The sequence below is a fragment of the Microtus oregoni genome, unplaced genomic scaffold (assembly GCF_018167655.1).
Source record: "Microtus oregoni isolate MIOR12 unplaced genomic scaffold, Mior012 000050F_ref0000143, whole genome shotgun sequence".
NCBI classification, from domain to species: domain Eukaryota; kingdom Metazoa; phylum Chordata; class Mammalia; order Rodentia; family Cricetidae; genus Microtus; species Microtus oregoni.
Window position 1 is genome coordinate 9,717,663 of NW_024543256.1, and position 17,021 is coordinate 9,734,683.

General features: G+C 41.9%; 1 protein-coding gene and 1 long non-coding RNA gene across 3 annotated transcripts; both read left to right on the plus strand.

The window, feature by feature from the left end:
* Positions 1-124: 124 nt before the first annotated feature.
* Positions 125-910, plus strand: LOC121437039. Of its 2 annotated transcripts, none has more exons than XR_005972926.1 (4): positions 125-283; positions 412-483; positions 644-719; positions 876-910. It is a non-coding gene; the product is annotated as an uncharacterized LOC121437039 (long non-coding RNA). The 2 variants fall into 2 exon arrangements; XR_005972927.1 differs by having other exon boundaries at positions 129-283; positions 644-715; positions 876-908.
* A 216-nt stretch (positions 911-1,126) lies between these two features.
* On the plus strand, positions 1,127-6,254 carry LOC121437236 (G-protein coupled receptor-associated sorting protein 1-like). The gene is given in 5 exon segments (XM_041637102.1): positions 1,127-1,182; positions 1,498-1,575; positions 1,847-2,837; positions 2,840-6,175; positions 6,177-6,254. Coding segments are annotated over 3 exon segments (4,077 nt in total). The 5' UTR covers positions 1,127-1,182; positions 1,498-1,575; positions 1,847-2,159; the 3' UTR covers positions 6,240-6,254.
* The last annotated feature ends 10,767 nt before the right edge of the window (positions 6,255-17,021 follow it).

Sequence of the window (17,021 nt, forward strand, 5' to 3'; positions counted from 1 at the left end):
AGTGGGTGTTACCCTCAGGAACCCTGCAGCCAGGCAAAATAAAACTAGAATGTTACAGCAGTAGGACCCTGAATGATGAAAGACACACAGTCTTCTCCTTTGTGGTGTTCTTCTCAAGAAGATCAACTGCTGCCATCATTTCCCGATTGCCTAGCGTTTTCATCTCTTTGTCCACAGGCCTGCTTTAAGTCTGATCAGTTCTGCGAGGAAGAAAATAGGGATCGAGGAGACTGTCTCAAGATCTCTGGAGGTTGGTGAGAATCGTGGGCAGTAGAGGACCCAGGTACTGAGGAGGCAGATGCAGACTGCTGTACCCCAAGAGGATGCATGATGTCTTTCCTGTCCCCTAAATCTGCCCACAGCTTCTCCCATCATCTCCTGATTGTCTTACATTTTCCTCTTTGTCCACAGACCTGCTTAAAGTCTGGTCAGCTCTGTTAGAAAGAGAACAGTCATCGAGGAGTCTGTCTCGGATCTCTGGAGGTTGGTAAGAATCTGGGTAGTGAAAGACCTAGGTACTGAGGAGGCAGATGCAGACTGCTGTAACCTAAGAGGGAGCATGATGTCTTTCCTGTCCCCCAAATTTGCCCACAGCTGCTACCATCATCTCCTGATTGTCTTACATTTTCCTCTTTGTCCACAGATCTGCTTAAAGTCCGGTCAGCTCTGCAAGAAAGAGAAAAGCATTGAAGAGAGCGTCTCAAGATCTCTGGAGGTTGGTAAGAATCTGGGCAGCGAAAGACCTAGGTACTGAGGAGGCAGATGCAGACTGCTGTACCCCAAGAGGATGCATGATGTCTTTCCTGTCCCCCAAATTTGCCCACAGCTGCTACCATCATCTCCTGATTGTCTTACATTTTCCTCTTTGTCCACAGACCTGCTTAAAGTCTTGTCAGCTCTGTTAGAAAGAAAACAGTCATCAAGGAGACTGTCTCAGATCTCTGGAGGTTGGTGAGAAGGGGGGCAGTGGAGGACCCAGGAACTAATAAGGAGGCAGATGCAGACTGCTGTAACCTAAGAGGGAGCATGATGTCTTTCCTGTCCCCCAAATTTGCCCACAGCTGCTACCATCATCTCCTGATTGTCTTACATTTTCCTCTTTGTCCACAGACCTGCTTAAAGTCTTGTCAGCTCTGTTAGAAAGAAAACAGTCATCGAGGAGACTGTCTCGGATCTCTGGAGGTTGGTGAGAAGGGGGGGCAGTGGAGGACCCAGGAGGCAGATGCAGACTGCTGTAGCCTAAGAGGATGCATGATGTCTTTGCTGGACCCTAAATTTGCTCACTGCCACAGCATCCTTTATTTCCTTTCAGAGCTACTAGGAATGTTGAGGTAGACGTGAATTAGACTATGATCCACAGGACAAGACATAAGAGCTGGGACCAGGGAACAGAAACTTTAGGCAGAAAGCAGGCATGGTTTTGTTGTTGGATTGGGCTCAGATATGTGTGCCCACGTAGCAGGCACCGAGCCTCCATTTTCTTTTATGCATTTGTAGGACTCCTTGCCGTCAGCTGTTGATCTTAACACCACCTGGACATCGAAGAGAGGAGGGAATTGCACCACATCGGTGAAGGTGGGTATGGGAGAGGGTTCACGTTTAGATGAGGGCAGTAGAGATCGACAAGACTGGCTACTGAGAGATTGGGGCTCCCGTCTGTCTTCATTTCTAGCGTGTGCACTGTCTCCTCAACCCTGCACCTGTGTTCCAGCAGGCAAGAGGAACATAGAGGTTTTCTCCTAGCTGAGCTGTTCCTCTCACCATCATTCACCAGTGTCTCTGTGTAAGTTTCTCCAGGAGGCAAGCGAACTGTATAGGACTGACTTGCTCTTTTTTCTCTTCCTAGATCACCTACAGTGGCTGCTTGGCGATTCTGTGCTTGCTGCTGACCAGTGCAGTCAACAGGTCTGCGCCCACCTAGGACCTGTCCATCTTCCTCCGGCTTGGTTTCGCTTCTTCTGCACTGTATCTGTGTTATTGACTGAGACTGCTTGGGTAGGAGCCTCCTTGAGTGCTGGATTGTCATTCCAGTCTGGTTCTTTCCAATCTCGTAGCCTAAGTTACCAAAGAGTGTTGTGAAGATCAATCCTGTAACAGATCTCTAGTGAAGGGTTACTGTTGTTGATTGGTATACATCAGAGCTTTACCGAACATATACCATGACTAGGGCAGAGATTGAGTCTGGTGCCCAGGCAAAGGCTGAAAGGAAGCCTGGGGATGAGAATGCCAATGCCAACAATAACAGTGTTGCTGGGGTAGAGAATGTAGTCCCGTTGGTTGTCAGACCCAAAGTTAGAACACAGATAATGCCTGGAGCATGGCCTAAAGTGAAGCCTAAGAATACTCCTGGAGCAAGACCTAGGAGTGAAGTCAGTTCACCAGGCGGGGCATACGCTAAATGCAAACCCAAGGCAATCCCTATTTCACGGTCGAAGAATGATGCTCAAGTATGGGCCCCAAGTAAGTTTCGGGCAGAGCCCATGTCAAGGATGGGCAAACAATGTCAGATCAGTAGTGCAGACTCTCCACTGGTCAGTACTGATTCTGGGGCTGTTGCTCAAGCTAAGTGCCTGTCTGTAGATAGAGAACTTGGTAATATGGACACTGAGAGTTTTCCCAAAAAGGCTCATCCTCAAGCAGGATTCCAGCCTTCCTATGGCTCAGAAGAGGGAACCAGTATGGGATCCTGGTACCGTACCAGGCCTATCCCCAAAGGAGAGGCTTATGAGAATTCTGAATTCAGATGGGCAGATAAACCTTCAGGAATTTCCTCCTACTGGAACAGAGATGAAACTAGTGCAAGATTTCGTCCTAGGAAAAACATGAAGGCCAATAATAACAGGTTCAGCACATGGCCAAACAAGAGGCAAATACTATGCCTAAACAGAAAAACAAGCAAGAGCTCTATAATATTTCTAGCTCTGAATCTGAGGATGAGTCTGCTAAGACTCCCTGGTTCTGGGCCAAAGAAAAGCCTAAAGTCTGGTCTAGGCCCAAAGAAGAGCCCAACAATAGGTCCTGGTTTAGGCCTAAGAAAGAAATTCGTGTTGAATCCACCTCTGGATCTGAATGTGAAAATCATGCAAAATCTTTGCTATGGTCTGGAGAAGAGGCCAAATCTCGATCCAAACCCAGAGCCAGGAAAGGGGTCAATATGAGGGCCAGGCACCAGGCCAAGTGAGAAGCTTGCAGTGATGTCCTGTCTGGATCTGTAGATACAAATAAAAAAGAGTCCTGGTTCATGCCTGAAGAGAAGGCTAGTGACTTTTCAAAGTCTAAGACAAAGAAGGAGCCCAAAACCAGAACAGTGCCAAAGGAAGAAGTGAAAACCAAGGCCAAAGCAAATCCCAAACAAGAAGCCAGACCAGAGGAGGAAGTCCTCATTGGGGCTTGGTTCTGGGATACCCAGGAGTCCAGGAAGGTAGAGAGGGTGAGCACTAAGGCCAGCCTGTATGTGGAGGAGGAGCCCTTTGTTGGAGATTGGTTCTGGAGTGAAGAAGAAGCCAGTGTGGACTCTGAGACCTGTCTTAAATCCAGACCAAGGGATAAGGAGGAACAAGTCAATAGTTTCTCTCTGGGTTCTGAGAAGAAAAGCAGTATGGAAAATGGACCTAAGGGTACCTCTAAGCCTATGCCAGTAGCTAATGAGGAGGATAACATTGTTGGGTCCTGGTTCTGGGCTGATGATGAAGATGTCAACTTACAGGCTGATGATGAGTCCATTTTTGGATCTTGGTTCTGGGGCGTTGGTGAGAACAGCTTGAGATCTGTTGGAGTCAGTTGTGAGAAGATGCCAAAGCCTGAGGAAAAAGAAGGTACCGATTCCTGGTTCTGGGCTGGAGAAGTCAATACAGAGGCTAAGGTTGAAGAACAGGCCAGGCCAGCAGCTACAAAAGGGACAATCTTTGTGCCTTGGTTTTGGTCGGAAAAGCAGGGACATGTGGATTTAGGGACTGAACCTTGTTCTGACATCATGGCAGGAGCTGAGGAGGAGCCCATCATTGGGCCCTGGTTCTGGGCTAAAGTAGACAATAGTGTGGAGGCTGAAGTTAATAGTAAGTCTAGCCTGGAGGATGAGGAAGAGCCCATTGTATCACCTTGGTTTGGGGCCAGAGAACAAGCCAATATGAAGTACGCAGCTGATAGCAGATACAAGCCTGTGGCAGAAGCTAAGGACAGTAATAAAAGGTCTTGCTTCTGGGCAAAAGAGCCCAGTTTGTGTCCTACCAATAGAGAAAGCTTGAAGTCTACTCTGAGAGAACAAGAGGACACTGTTGATTCATGGCTCTGGTCCAATAATTATCCAAAGACGGAGGCCGTTGCAGGGTCCTGGTTATGGGCTGCAGAAGAGGGAAATATAGATGATGAGACTGGAGAACAGATCAAGCTACCAACTGTAGAGGACAACACATTCAATTCTTGGTTCTGGAAGGAAAATGAAGAAACCATTGTAGAGGCTACTACCAGAGAGGAAGCCAAGCCAGAAGCTGAAGAGCAAGACATCATTGGCTCTTGGTTTTGGGCTGGGGATGAGGACAAATTTCAGCCAGCTCCTGAGATTAATGAAGAGAGCAAGGTAGCATCCGAAGAGGAAGAAGAAACAATTGGATCCTGGTTCTGGGGCAAGGAAGAGGCCAGTCTAGATGCAAAGAGGAGGGGTGCTTTTGAGCCCACTCCTGGAATTAAGGAGGAGAAAATTACTGGGTCATGGTTCTGGGCTCAAGCCAAAATAGGGGCTGGGTCGCAGACAGTCGAAACTGGGTCAGAAACTGAAGAGGAGGCAATTTTTGAGTCTCTGATGTGGGCTGCAAAAAATGGCAATACAAGAGCAGGTGTAAACTGTGTCTCCAAGCCAGAGGGTGAGGACAGAATGATTGTTGGGTCCCGTTTCTGGTCTAGTGACAAGGGCACTGGAGAATCTGAAACTGCGATCAGTGGGTCCAATCCAGAAAATGAACAAGGGCCAAAAGATGAGGTGATTAACAAGGTTGACAGTGGAGATAACTGTGGATTTAATACAGAAGCTGAAACCATGGTGGGATCCTGGTTCTGGGAAGGGGATGAAACTAGTTTTGAATCAAATCCTACCCCTGTGTTCAAGGTCATTTGCGAGCCTAAGTCTTCAGCTGAGAAGGAACCTGATCCTTCCCGCAGACCCCAGAGCTGGGACGAGGTCACTGTTCAGTTTAAGCCTGGTCCATGGGGAAAGGCTGGCTTCCCATCCATAAGCCCCTTCAGATTCCCCAAAGAAGCAGCATCTCTGTTTGCTGAAATGTTTGGGGGAAAACCTAAGACAGAAGGAGAGCAGGAATCTGAAGATGAGCCTGTATCTGAGTTCCCATTTCAGTATGATCCCAATTACCGATCAGTCCAGGAGATTCGCGAGCACCTTAAGGTCAAGGAGAGTGTGCAGCCTGAGAGCTGGTCTTGTAGCTGCATACAGTGTGATCTTAGAATTGGCTCTGAGGAGTTTGAGGAACTTCTTTTATTAATGGACAGAAACCGAGACCCTTTTATCCATGAAATCTCTAAGATTGCAATGGGCATGAGAAGCGCTTCTCAGTTTACTCGTGATTTCATTAGAAACTCGGGCGTTATCTCACTGATTGAAGCCTTACTTAACTATCCATCTACCCGTGTCAGGACAAAGTTTTTGGAAAATATGGTTAGCATGGCTCCACCATATCCAGATTTAAACATGATTCAGACATACGTGTGTCATGTTTGTGAGGATACCTTTGATTATGAGTTAAATTCCTCTGACCAGTTGTCTGGGCTGACAATGATTACACACCTCACTGCTACTTCTGACTATCACAAAGTGGTTGCCAATTATTTGTCTGGGTTTTTCTACTTACTGAATTCAGGCGATACCAAAACAAGGCTTCAGGTTCTGAAACTGCTCCTGAATTTGTCTGAAAGCATTCTCATGACAAAACGCTTACTGTCTACTGAGTCCATGTCAGAATTTATGACCCTCTTTAGTAGGGAGGACTCAAGTGAGAACATTCAACTGGTTCTTGCGATATTTGACAATATTAGCAAAAATATAGAAAAAGAAGAACTATTTGATGATGATGATGATGATGATGTGGTGGTGAATCTTGACCCACTTATTTCTGCATTCCAAGAGATTGAAATTTATGCTAGGACCCTGAAGCGCAAACCTGACAATTAAAAATCACCCTGAAGCAGAGCAAGAGAAATTAATATGCTTAACCATTTGCTTATGTTCCTGAGTGTTCCTTGTGTTCCTGAGTCAAATGCTCCCAAAATAATGCTTTTGCTTCACAGCTGATTCTGTGTTTCAGTGTACCTCTTTAATGGTGGTGATAAATTTACCCAACTCTGTGTAACTGTATCACTTTTCTGATGCCAAATGAATATACAACTGAAAACACACTTGTTGATGATACTTGTTTCTTGATTGTGATGTTCAATATGTGAGTTTAAAGTGGACTGAGCCATTGTAAATAAGATGCCCTTCTAATTGTTGTTCTTGTGTATATCTATTTGAGTCTTGTGCTTCAATAAAGTTCTATGTTAAAGCTAGCAGAATTTTCGCCTTCACTGTAAGGTACAGATGCACAGATGAACATGCGCATGCACACAGATAATGTTTGAGTAATGTGTTTGTTACAGAAGCTTTTTCTCAGCATTAACTCTCAGATTGGAATGGACTGCACCTCGGAGCTTACTTTGGAGAGGACTCACTTTAAGTTATGCTCTAATACAGCTTATGATGAGGAGAAAAGCATGGAGTAGGGAAAAGTTTCTATACACATCCAATTTCCTGGATTAGGTGGGAGGAGTATGAGTTGAAAAAGTATATTGAAAATGAGGTAAATTTTGAAGAGCAAGTAGGCCTTTGCCGTTCAAAATACTATGTTCAGAATTTAATCTCTCATTTCAAAGGATAGCTTAGCCGGACTAGTTTTTATTTTCTGATGAGCCAGTGAGTTTAATTAAGGTTACTTATGGGAGCTTGGGCAACTTTGCCGTAGTTACAACATGGATAAGAATGCTTCTCGTGGCCCCAGTGACTATTAACTGCCTATATAACCCCATACAGAGCTGGGGGCTTGTTCTTCCCCACAAGCAACCATTAATTTCCTAAATCCTCAAGGAAGGGCAAGGCCTTAACAGGAATACCCCTTTAGAATAAAATGTCGAAGGCCCAATCTTGTGCAAGTGACCACAGCTTTTGAGAGTTCCTGAGTGCTATAGTTCTATCCTGCCCAGAAGATAGCATTTCACAACACCCCCTCCTCCAGCTCTTACATTCTTCTTGTCCCCTTTTATATGGGATTTTCTAAGCTTTGGATGGGGTGTTAGAGATGTCCCATTTAGGGACAGACAGTGACATTCTCAGCACTATAATCAGTTATGAATCTCCGCAGGAACTGCTGCTATTCAAATCAAAGCTGATGTGCTTGCTGTGTCTGCAAGTCTCCGGGGACTTGACTGGAGTGGCGAGGATGTGAAGAAAGGACAAACGTGAGTACAGGAAAAACCTGGAATCGGGCGCATCATGCTTGCTCTGATGGAGTAGCTCCAGCACCCCAGAAGCTTGGTGTGTTTGTTACAGTTGAATAGGAAGGAGGATTACTGACTAAAGGTGAATAAGGAGGTGAAATTACTACATAACAAGAGTCGGGATTATTCTATCTAACTGAACAAAGTTTAGCCAGTCTTGGAAGGAGCAGTCTCTGTAAGGGAGACCTTTCTCTGCCATAAAGACTGCATTAAGTTCTGTTAAACGCAAAAGAAGAGGTGAGAACAGAGCACCCAGGTGCTTATAAAGGCAAGAAAAGAATGCCAATAAAGGGTTTTGGGCAATGTATGGTGTTTTTCATGCCATATATACACTCCACAGCATACCATAGTTTCACTAAGAAGAAACGTAATAAAAGGCTCTGCTTTCAGAACAGGGTGGGAACAAAGGAGTAGATAGTATGCTTAATGGAAGCTGCCTAAGGGACTATTTTCTCCTTCACCTGACTTGAAGCTCTCTGACTTTATGAGTAGACAGGCAGGAGACAAAATCCCGTAGCTGCTGAAAACTACCACTGCATCCGAGAGATACAGTACTACAGGTAGACACTAGAGGGAGCCAAAGAACAGAGATGGTCCTGGAACATCTACTCAGGTTGATAGGTAAAGCCTCTTTATTTGCACATAGTTAGGACACAAAGACAGAGCTTTGGTTGCTTTTTTAAATTTCAAATGAATGTCCAAATCCAAGTAACATAGCCCAAATCAAAGGGAAAAGACATAAAACGTTTGGGATACATATTCATGGAAAAACCATTTTTCTGTGGTTTTACAGCCACTGGCATAGGCTGGAGCTAACCTGACTGGAGTCACCACCCTAAGGGCTACATTTTCCTTTCTTCTCTCCTGTTGGACTTTCCCTGAACCCCCCTCTTGGGCTGCTGCCAAACTAGGTAGCTGCCTTGAAATCCAGTCCAGCTTTTATTGCTGTTCTGTGCAGCAGCAATAAGCCCCCACATTGGACACCAATGTGTAGCACAAGTTCTAATAGGTCTTAATAATAAAAGTTCAGAGTCAGATATAGGGGGAAATGCTGAGAAATCAGAGAGACGAAGGAACCAAACTACGGGCCATCTTACCTCTCCACTTCCCAGCCAAAAAGAGACTGAGTTCCTGTTTGCTCTTGCCTTATCACCTCCTCTCTCTGCCCAGCCATATTACTTCCTGTCTGTCAGTACAGACCTCCAGACCTCTATGGTTAGCTATTGGTTAACTCCACCCTCTGATCTTCAGGAAAGCTTTATTTAAAGAAATAAGATACTAATGGGAGATCACTGACTCCAGACTGACAAATGGGGAACCTGCATAGGACCAAACTAGGCCCCTTGAATACAGGTGACAATGGTGTGGCTTGGGCAGTGTGTAGGGCCACTGGCCGTGGGAGCAGGTTCTAACTCTAATTCATGAACTGACTTGTGGAGCCCATTGTCTATGGAGAGATACCTTGTCAGCCTAGGCATGGGGGGAGGGAGGGCCTTGATCCTGCTTCAAGGAGGTAATGGGACAGACTTAGTTGACTTCCCAAGGGAGGCCTTACCCTGTCTAAGGAGCAGATGGGGATGGGGTGGGGAGAATGGTGGATCAGGAAGAGAAGAGAGAAGGGAAACTGAGATTGTTATGGAAAATATAAAAATATAAAAAAAACAAAATTTAAAAAACTACAAAAGCAACCATAAAATATCTGATTATCTGGCAAATAAACATGAATACAATGTGAATTTAATCAGGAAAGTGATGAATGGATGAAAAATGTGAATATCAGCAAAGAAATAAAAACTGTAGTAAAGAACTGAGACGAAATTATGGAGCCAATAAATACTATTCATGAACTGAAAGTTCTCAAGAGGAATTCAGTAGGAAACTTAAGCAGGCAGAAGAGAGAAATCTACAAACTTGAAGACAGGTCATTGGAAATCATAATGTCAGAGAGGCGAAAAGAAAGGAAATAGATATAAGCACTATCAATTTCTGACAAAGAAAGGAAATAGATATATGCACTATCAAAGTCTAACAAAGAAAAAGAAGGGAGACTAATCATTTGCTTAATAAAATAATGAAGAAAAAGTTTCTAAATCCTAGGTAAGAAATTGGCATGTAAATTCAATAATCCAAAATTCCAACTATATAAATCAAATGAAAGCAACAGGAAACTTTTGTCTAAACTCAAAGACAAAGAATGGAAAACCACAAAAGACAAATGACTGGTCATACATATACCATAGCGCTTCCATAAGATTATGAATGGGCTTCTCAACAGGAGCTATGTTGGTCAGGAAATAGAAGACATATTCAAGTGGCTGAAAGAAAAATTTAGCAATTTAGAAATTTGCCTATCAAAACAGTCTTTGGGGCCAGGTGTCTGTGGCTCAGATCTTTAATCTCAGCACTGCTTGGAAGGCAGGGGCAGGCAGATCTCTGTGCATTCAAGGTCAACCTCATCTACAGAGTGAGTTCCAGGACAGTCAGAGCTACATAGAGACACCCTGTCTCAAACAAACAAGCACCAGTCTTTGGAAAGATGAAGGAGAGAGTGGATTTTCCCAGACAAATCTACAGCAGTTTATTTCCACTGAATCTTCTCACAAGAAATGAAAGGACCATAGTCAGCAACACCAAGATACATAAGAATGGAATTTTCTGTAGTGCAAACTTTATAAAAAGTCTCCAGTAAAGTTCATAGACAGATACAGTTATCTGTGTTAGTGTGACTTTGGAACTGTAATTTAAGTAACAGAGAATTTATCTGTTTAGTGACTGTGCAACAGGTAATATAAAAAAACAAAGGGAAGAGAGCTGTGAGGAAGTAGCACTTTTAGATGAAAATGAAGGTAAGTTTTCGTTGCAATGATACATTGTTAATTTCAGTATTAATTAGCAAGGACACATCTGAAAGGAAACAAGAAGGAACACTAAAGCCTGTGAAGAAAATGCAGAGAACAGTAAGAAAAAGGAAACTATCTTTTTCTATTCTTAATAAAGTAGACTAAACTATTCATCAAAGCACATAGATTGGCTAGACAGATTTTTAAATGGAGTCTAATAATGGTTCATATACAAGAAAATTCAATCAAGAAAAACAAAGATTAAAAGTGAAAGGATGGTGATGATATAGAACATAATGTTTGTACTAACATCAGACAAGCATTAACTCATGAGCAATGAAATAAAGGACATTATATATAATAATAGAATTAAATCAAAATTAACAAACATTAAATATGTTCTATTAACAGCTCTTATGTGGTACAATTTTTTTCATTGCATAATAGCACTGGTACACTTCGGCAGCAAACTTTCAACTCATGAATAAAGGTATAAAAATCAGAAAAGTAAAGGAATTGGAGCATGATATAAAACACTAAACATGACAGGCATGCATGTCACATGAACCTCAACAGTAGCACAATATACGTTTTCAGCATATACTAGGAATAAAGTCTACAAATTCAAGAAAATTGAAATCATACAAAGTATCTTTTCTGATTATACTATAATGAAACTGCAAACAGAAACTGAAAATTTCACTAACCTACTAAAATTAACACACTCTAAAAACAACAAAAAACAAAGAAATCTCATAGTTAATTAAAGAATGCCTTACAAGAATCAAAACAATAAAAATACACCAAATGTTATGGGATGGAGCAAAACCATTTTTAACCTGTAAATTCTTATGCCAAAAAAAGAAAAATCACTAATCAACAACTTAACTTTATATCTAAAGAAATTAGAAAAACTTAAACCCCATAGAAAAATAATAAATTATATCACAGATAACTGGATTATAGAAAAAAACTAATAGAAGACAAAGGAAAGAAGACTTTTAGAAAACATCAACAAAACTGTCAAATAAAACAAAGATTCAAGTAACTAAAAGAAGAAATTAAGAAAATGTTAATTCCATCATGTAAGAATTAAGAACCATTATCATATTTTTTTTAGCCTAATTTAAAGTTAGTTTTAATTAAGTACTGTCCAGGATAATGGGCCCTGGCCAGGTCCATTCCAGGGTTCCCAGAAAATGGCAATGAGATACATTTTGCCAAGGCTTATAAAGGCAAACCCACAAGGATAAGTATTTCCTTCCAGGTCCAATCAGAGGCAAGCATGTGTCTGATGTACTTCATGCCTCCATACCTCCTGTCTACATCCAATCAGGGGCAAGCATATATCCTGATGTACTTCCTGCCTATGTATCTTTCACACACACATGATCAAGCACTTCCTGTGCAGTAGGGTCAAACAAATTTGCTTAGGGGAGCAAAAACATGAGGCTTGTTACCTTACATAAATAACCTTCAACAATTCAGAAAGTATCTGTCCTTGGGCCAGAGGCTTATACAGATATATTTTATTTTATGGTTTTCTCAGGCATGGTAATTAAAAGTTAACATAACTTTTGTTCTCACAAAACATTGCAACCAACAACATAGAGAAAGGGTTTTTTCAACCCTACTATGAAGAGTTATGCTCCAAAAGAGTAGATAGGCTTTGAAGAACTGACAAATTAGAAGAAATACAATCAAAACTGAAAAAGAAATAGAGGGGCTGGACAGATGGTTAGTGGTTTAAGTGAAACATGTCCTCTATAGGCTAAGATATTTATTTGAACACTTGATTCCCAGTTGGTGGCCCTGGTTGGGGAGGTCGTGGACTGTTTGGAACTTGGAGCTTTGCTGGACAAAGGACAGCACTGGCGACAGGCTTTGAGAATTTATACTCTCACACCAATCAGTTCACTATATTTATTGCTTGTAGTTGAAGGTGTGATGTCTTAGCTTTATGCTCTGGCTAGCTGCTGCCATGCCTTCCCCAACATTATGAACTCTCCCTCTGGTACCACTAATCCAATAAGCTCTTTTTTCCATAAGTTGCTTTTGGTCCTGGTATTTTGTAATAGTCACAAAAACTAATCTAGAAGTTGTTGGTACCATAAAGTAGGGTATTGATGTAAATAATTTAATTGTGTTGTTTTTTTGGGAGACTTTGGAACTTCAGACTAGAAAAGCAGTTGAACACTGTAAACAAAGTATAAAGGGCTGTTAAGAAAAACTTGAATGTGGAAGTGATGAATTTGGGATGGTGGAGACCTCAGAATAGTGGAATAGTCAACTGAAGAAAGCTGCATGCCCAGTGGAGAGAGATAGACTATGCATGGTACAGGCACAGTGGAGAGAGATAGACTATGTATGGTACAGGCACAGTGGAGAGAGATAGACTATGCATGGTACAGGCACAGTGGAGAGAGATAGACTATGTATGGTACAGGCAGAATAACTACAGCAGTAGGATTAGCCAAGGCTATTGGAGCTCAAATAATGTTACTGATGTCTCCAAATGCTGCAAATCAGTCTGTAGGCTGCATGAGGCCTGGTTCAAGAGGCTTCATAGGGGAACAAGGTGTCCATTAGCAACAGGACTTAAACCATTTATGTGAAATTTTGGCAAAGAATCTGGCTGACTTCTGCCCAGGAACTAAAAACTTTCCTGATGTCAGGAAACATATGGAAATGCTAGAGTCACTGGGAGAAGAAGGCCTGCTTTAAGGGGTCAGGAGACAGTGAGATGCTGCTATATGAAACTGAAAAAAGTGAAAAGACTTCCGTAGAAATTGGGATTCTAAGACACGGGGCATCCACTAAGGAGAGCCTCATATAAGGAATGGAAGCAACCCAAAAGAGAGATGTATGCTGCAGGCTGCAAGACCTTTGACACCAGATATGGAGCTATGGGGATCTGGTGTTTTCCGTGTTGGGTTTCTGTCTTAATTTGGTCTAGTATTTCCTCTTTATGTCTCATTTCTCCCCTTTAGAATTAAAATGTATACCCTGTGTCAACACATGCTGGAAATGTGTAAATGGTTTTAGAGGTAGTCAGAGTTAGGTTACTTTTAATCTCAGTAGGACTTTGGATATGTAAACAGTGTTGAGACTATAGGGACTTTAATAGAAATTTGACTAAATGCTTTTGCACTATAATATGGCCATGAGCCTATGGGGACCAGGTACTGGAATGTGGCAGTTTGAATTGAAAATATTGCATATAGGCTCAAGCAACTGGCCCTTATAAACACTTTAGAAAGTACTTGCTATTTTTAGCCATCAGAGAAACACATATTAAAACCACTTTGAGATTTCACCTTAGACCCATTAAAATAGCAAAGATCAATAAAACAAAAGACAACCCCTGTTGGCAAGGATGTGGGGTAAGGGGAATGCTCATTCTTTGCTGGTGGGAGTACAGTCACTACAGAAAACAGTGTGGAAGTTTCTCAAAAAGCTTAAAATAGATTTACCACAAGATCCAGTTATGTTACTCTTGTGTATATATGCCCAAAGGATTCAGCATTTTACTACCTAGATATTTGCTCATCCATATTCATTGCTGCTCTATTTCACAGAAAGTGGCAACAACGTAGATGTCCATCAACTGATGAATGGATAATGAAAAAGTGGTCCATTTACAGAATGAAATATTATTCAACTGTTAAGAAAAATGAAGTTGTGAAATTTTCAAGTCAATGGATGAAGCTAGAAATAATCATCCTGAGTGAGGTCAAGGTAACCCAGACCCTAAAGACAAACAGTGTATGTTTTCTTTTATGTGTGGGTGTTAGCATTTAAGCTTTAGGTAGGTGTGCTTGATTTAGGATAACCACGTTTGGTAGCAAGCGAATGACCAGGAGGGAGAGGAAGGGAAAATAGAATATATTAATATCCCTATTATGTATCTATCATATGCTACCAAGTATAAGTTCCATTACCAGAAATGGGTTATACATTTTGATTCATTGGCCAAAGAGGCCCCATAGACCCCCACAAAACATTATAGGCAATTGCCAATGCTATTGGTTACCCTCTACAACTTGGTGGTAAGACCTTATTTTGAAGTTACCACACACATACTTATGCCATAGGCATGGAGAAATCTAGCTGATATTCAGCTGGAAGCTTTATCTCTACTGGCTACTGTTTATGGTTACAGAAGGTGCTATTAAAAGAGAAAAGTCATTATCAGTCTCACCCAACTATAAACCCTGCAGTCTACAAAAATGGTCTTTCTGCAAGGTATGCCCACTGGTACAACAGTGGTATGAATTTTGAGGGAGTAACCAACCACTCTTGATTAGATTTAAGCCCTACTTCATGAGATGGAACCCATATCTGCCATCACTGAAGCAGCCAAGAACCTGAGCCTAGATAGGTCATGGATCCTAGCAGAAAAGTTAACACTATTATTCTACTAAATGAATGTAGCAATAAAACAACTCCTAATGACATATTCCTATACCCACAGATCATCAGTACATTGCTTAGCCCTCATCAGAGAAGCTTCTTTTTGCAGTATATGATAATGAATATTATCCAGAGACCCACAACTGGATAGTGTACAGGGAGTAAGAGACTTTGGAGTACTCAGCCCTAATGGCATCACACTCCTGCCAGCCAGGCTCAGAGTTAAATGTGGAAGAGAACACAGAAAGATTGTAACAACAGAGGTGGTACATGGCTTCAAAGAAAACATTTTCCAGACACAACTGGAAATCACAGAAGCTGTGACACCATGGCCAAGACTTGCACAAGGTGGACTCAGGCCAAGTCCCAGCATGGAGGAGGGCCAGTGAACACAAAATTCCACCCCAGTCAAGAAGCTTTTCTCAACTGATAGCTTCTGGGGGAGAGAAAATCCATTTTCTTCAATTGTGTGTCTCTGCATATATCAACCACTCTCCAGGGCAGGTGCCATGCTCTGCAGTAGTTGACCAATACAAATCCAAGTCCATGTTTTTGCTCGTTTGTCTGATTGGTGTGTGTATTGTGTGTAAGAGAGAGAAAACACAGTTAGGTGGGTAGGGAGGTAGAGGAGGATCTGGATGAAGTTAGAGGAGGGCAAAGAATACAATCAAAATATACTGTATGAAATTGTCACAGAGACTAAAGCAGCAGGCACAGGGCTTGCATGGGTCTACATTGGGTCCTTTGTGGATTTGTTATGGCTTCTAGTTTAGTGTTTTTATGGGATTCATGAGTGCAAACAAGTTAATCTATGTTTCTTTTTTCCTTTATTATTTATTTTTCCATTCAAAAAATTTACACTTCCTCCCCTCCTCCCATTCCTCTCCTACTCCCCCACTCACCCTCCTCCTTCCCCCTCCCTCCTTAAGAGAGGGCAGGGAGCCCTGCCCTATGGGAAGTCCACCCCCCCTCCACATCCAGTCCTAGGAAGCTTTGCATCCAAATAGACAAATAGACTAGGGTCCCAAAAAGCCAGGACATGCAGTAGAAACAAGTCCCAGTGCCTTTATCAATGGTTTCTCAGTCAGCCCCCATTTACAGGGACTCCGGTTTGATTGCATGCTCATTCAGTCCTGGTCCAGCTGGATTTGGTGAGCTCCCATTAGGGAGGATGGAGTTGGAGGAAGGACAGATATAGGAGCAGGGAAGAAGATATCTACATTAAGGGAGCCATTTTAGGATTGGCAAGAGACTTGGCTCTAGAGGGGATCCCAGGTGTCCATGGGGATGTCCCCAGCTAGGTCCTTGGGCAGGAGAGAGTGCCTGAACTGGCCTTGCTCCACTATCACACTGATGATTATCTCGAATATCACCATAGAGTCTTCGTCCAGCGACTGATGGAGATAGAGACAGAGACCCTCATCAGAGCAACGGGCTGAGCTCCCAAGGTCCAGTTGAAGAGCAGAAGGAGGGAGAAGATGAGCAAGGAAGTCAGGACCACGAGGGGTTGGTCCACCCACTGAGACAGTGTGCCTGATCTAATGGGAGCTCATCAAATCCAGGTGAATCTATGTTTCTTGGGCCTTCTCTTGAGTTCTGGTTTGCCCTGTCCAACTTTGATATGATGGTTTTTGTTTTATCTTATTATATTTTATTTTGATGTGTTTTGTTGTTATCTCTTAGAAGTCTGTTTTTTTTCTAATGAGAGACAGACAGAGAGTGGAACCAGATAGGAGAGGAGATGGGTGTAAACTGGGAGGAATAGAGGGAGGGGAAGCTGTAATCAGGATATATTGAATGAGAGAAGAATCTATTTTCAATAAAAAGGGAAAATGTCACAATTTACCTAAAGTGATATTCTTAATTCAATATGAGTGATACTAAATATACAAAAATAACAAAAAAATGTTGCAAGATAAACTTTTTGTTTTAAAAAAATTCAGGATAATTAAAATTTATCATTATGGTATAAACGCATTGCTGTTCTTATTTGCTAATTTTCACTGGCTGTTATATCACTAAACACAAAGTTCATAAGAATAATTATTTAGTAATATTTTATTTCTGTTGATTTATACCTTAGTTATCAAACAATAGACAGAAACAAGAGTTGCCGATAAAAATAGACCCATCTAAGATATAAAGCAAAGCATTACTTTCCATATTTCATTTTCATATTTTTTGTTTTAAGTTATACCAGACATATCAAAATGATTTGGGAAATGTTATCCA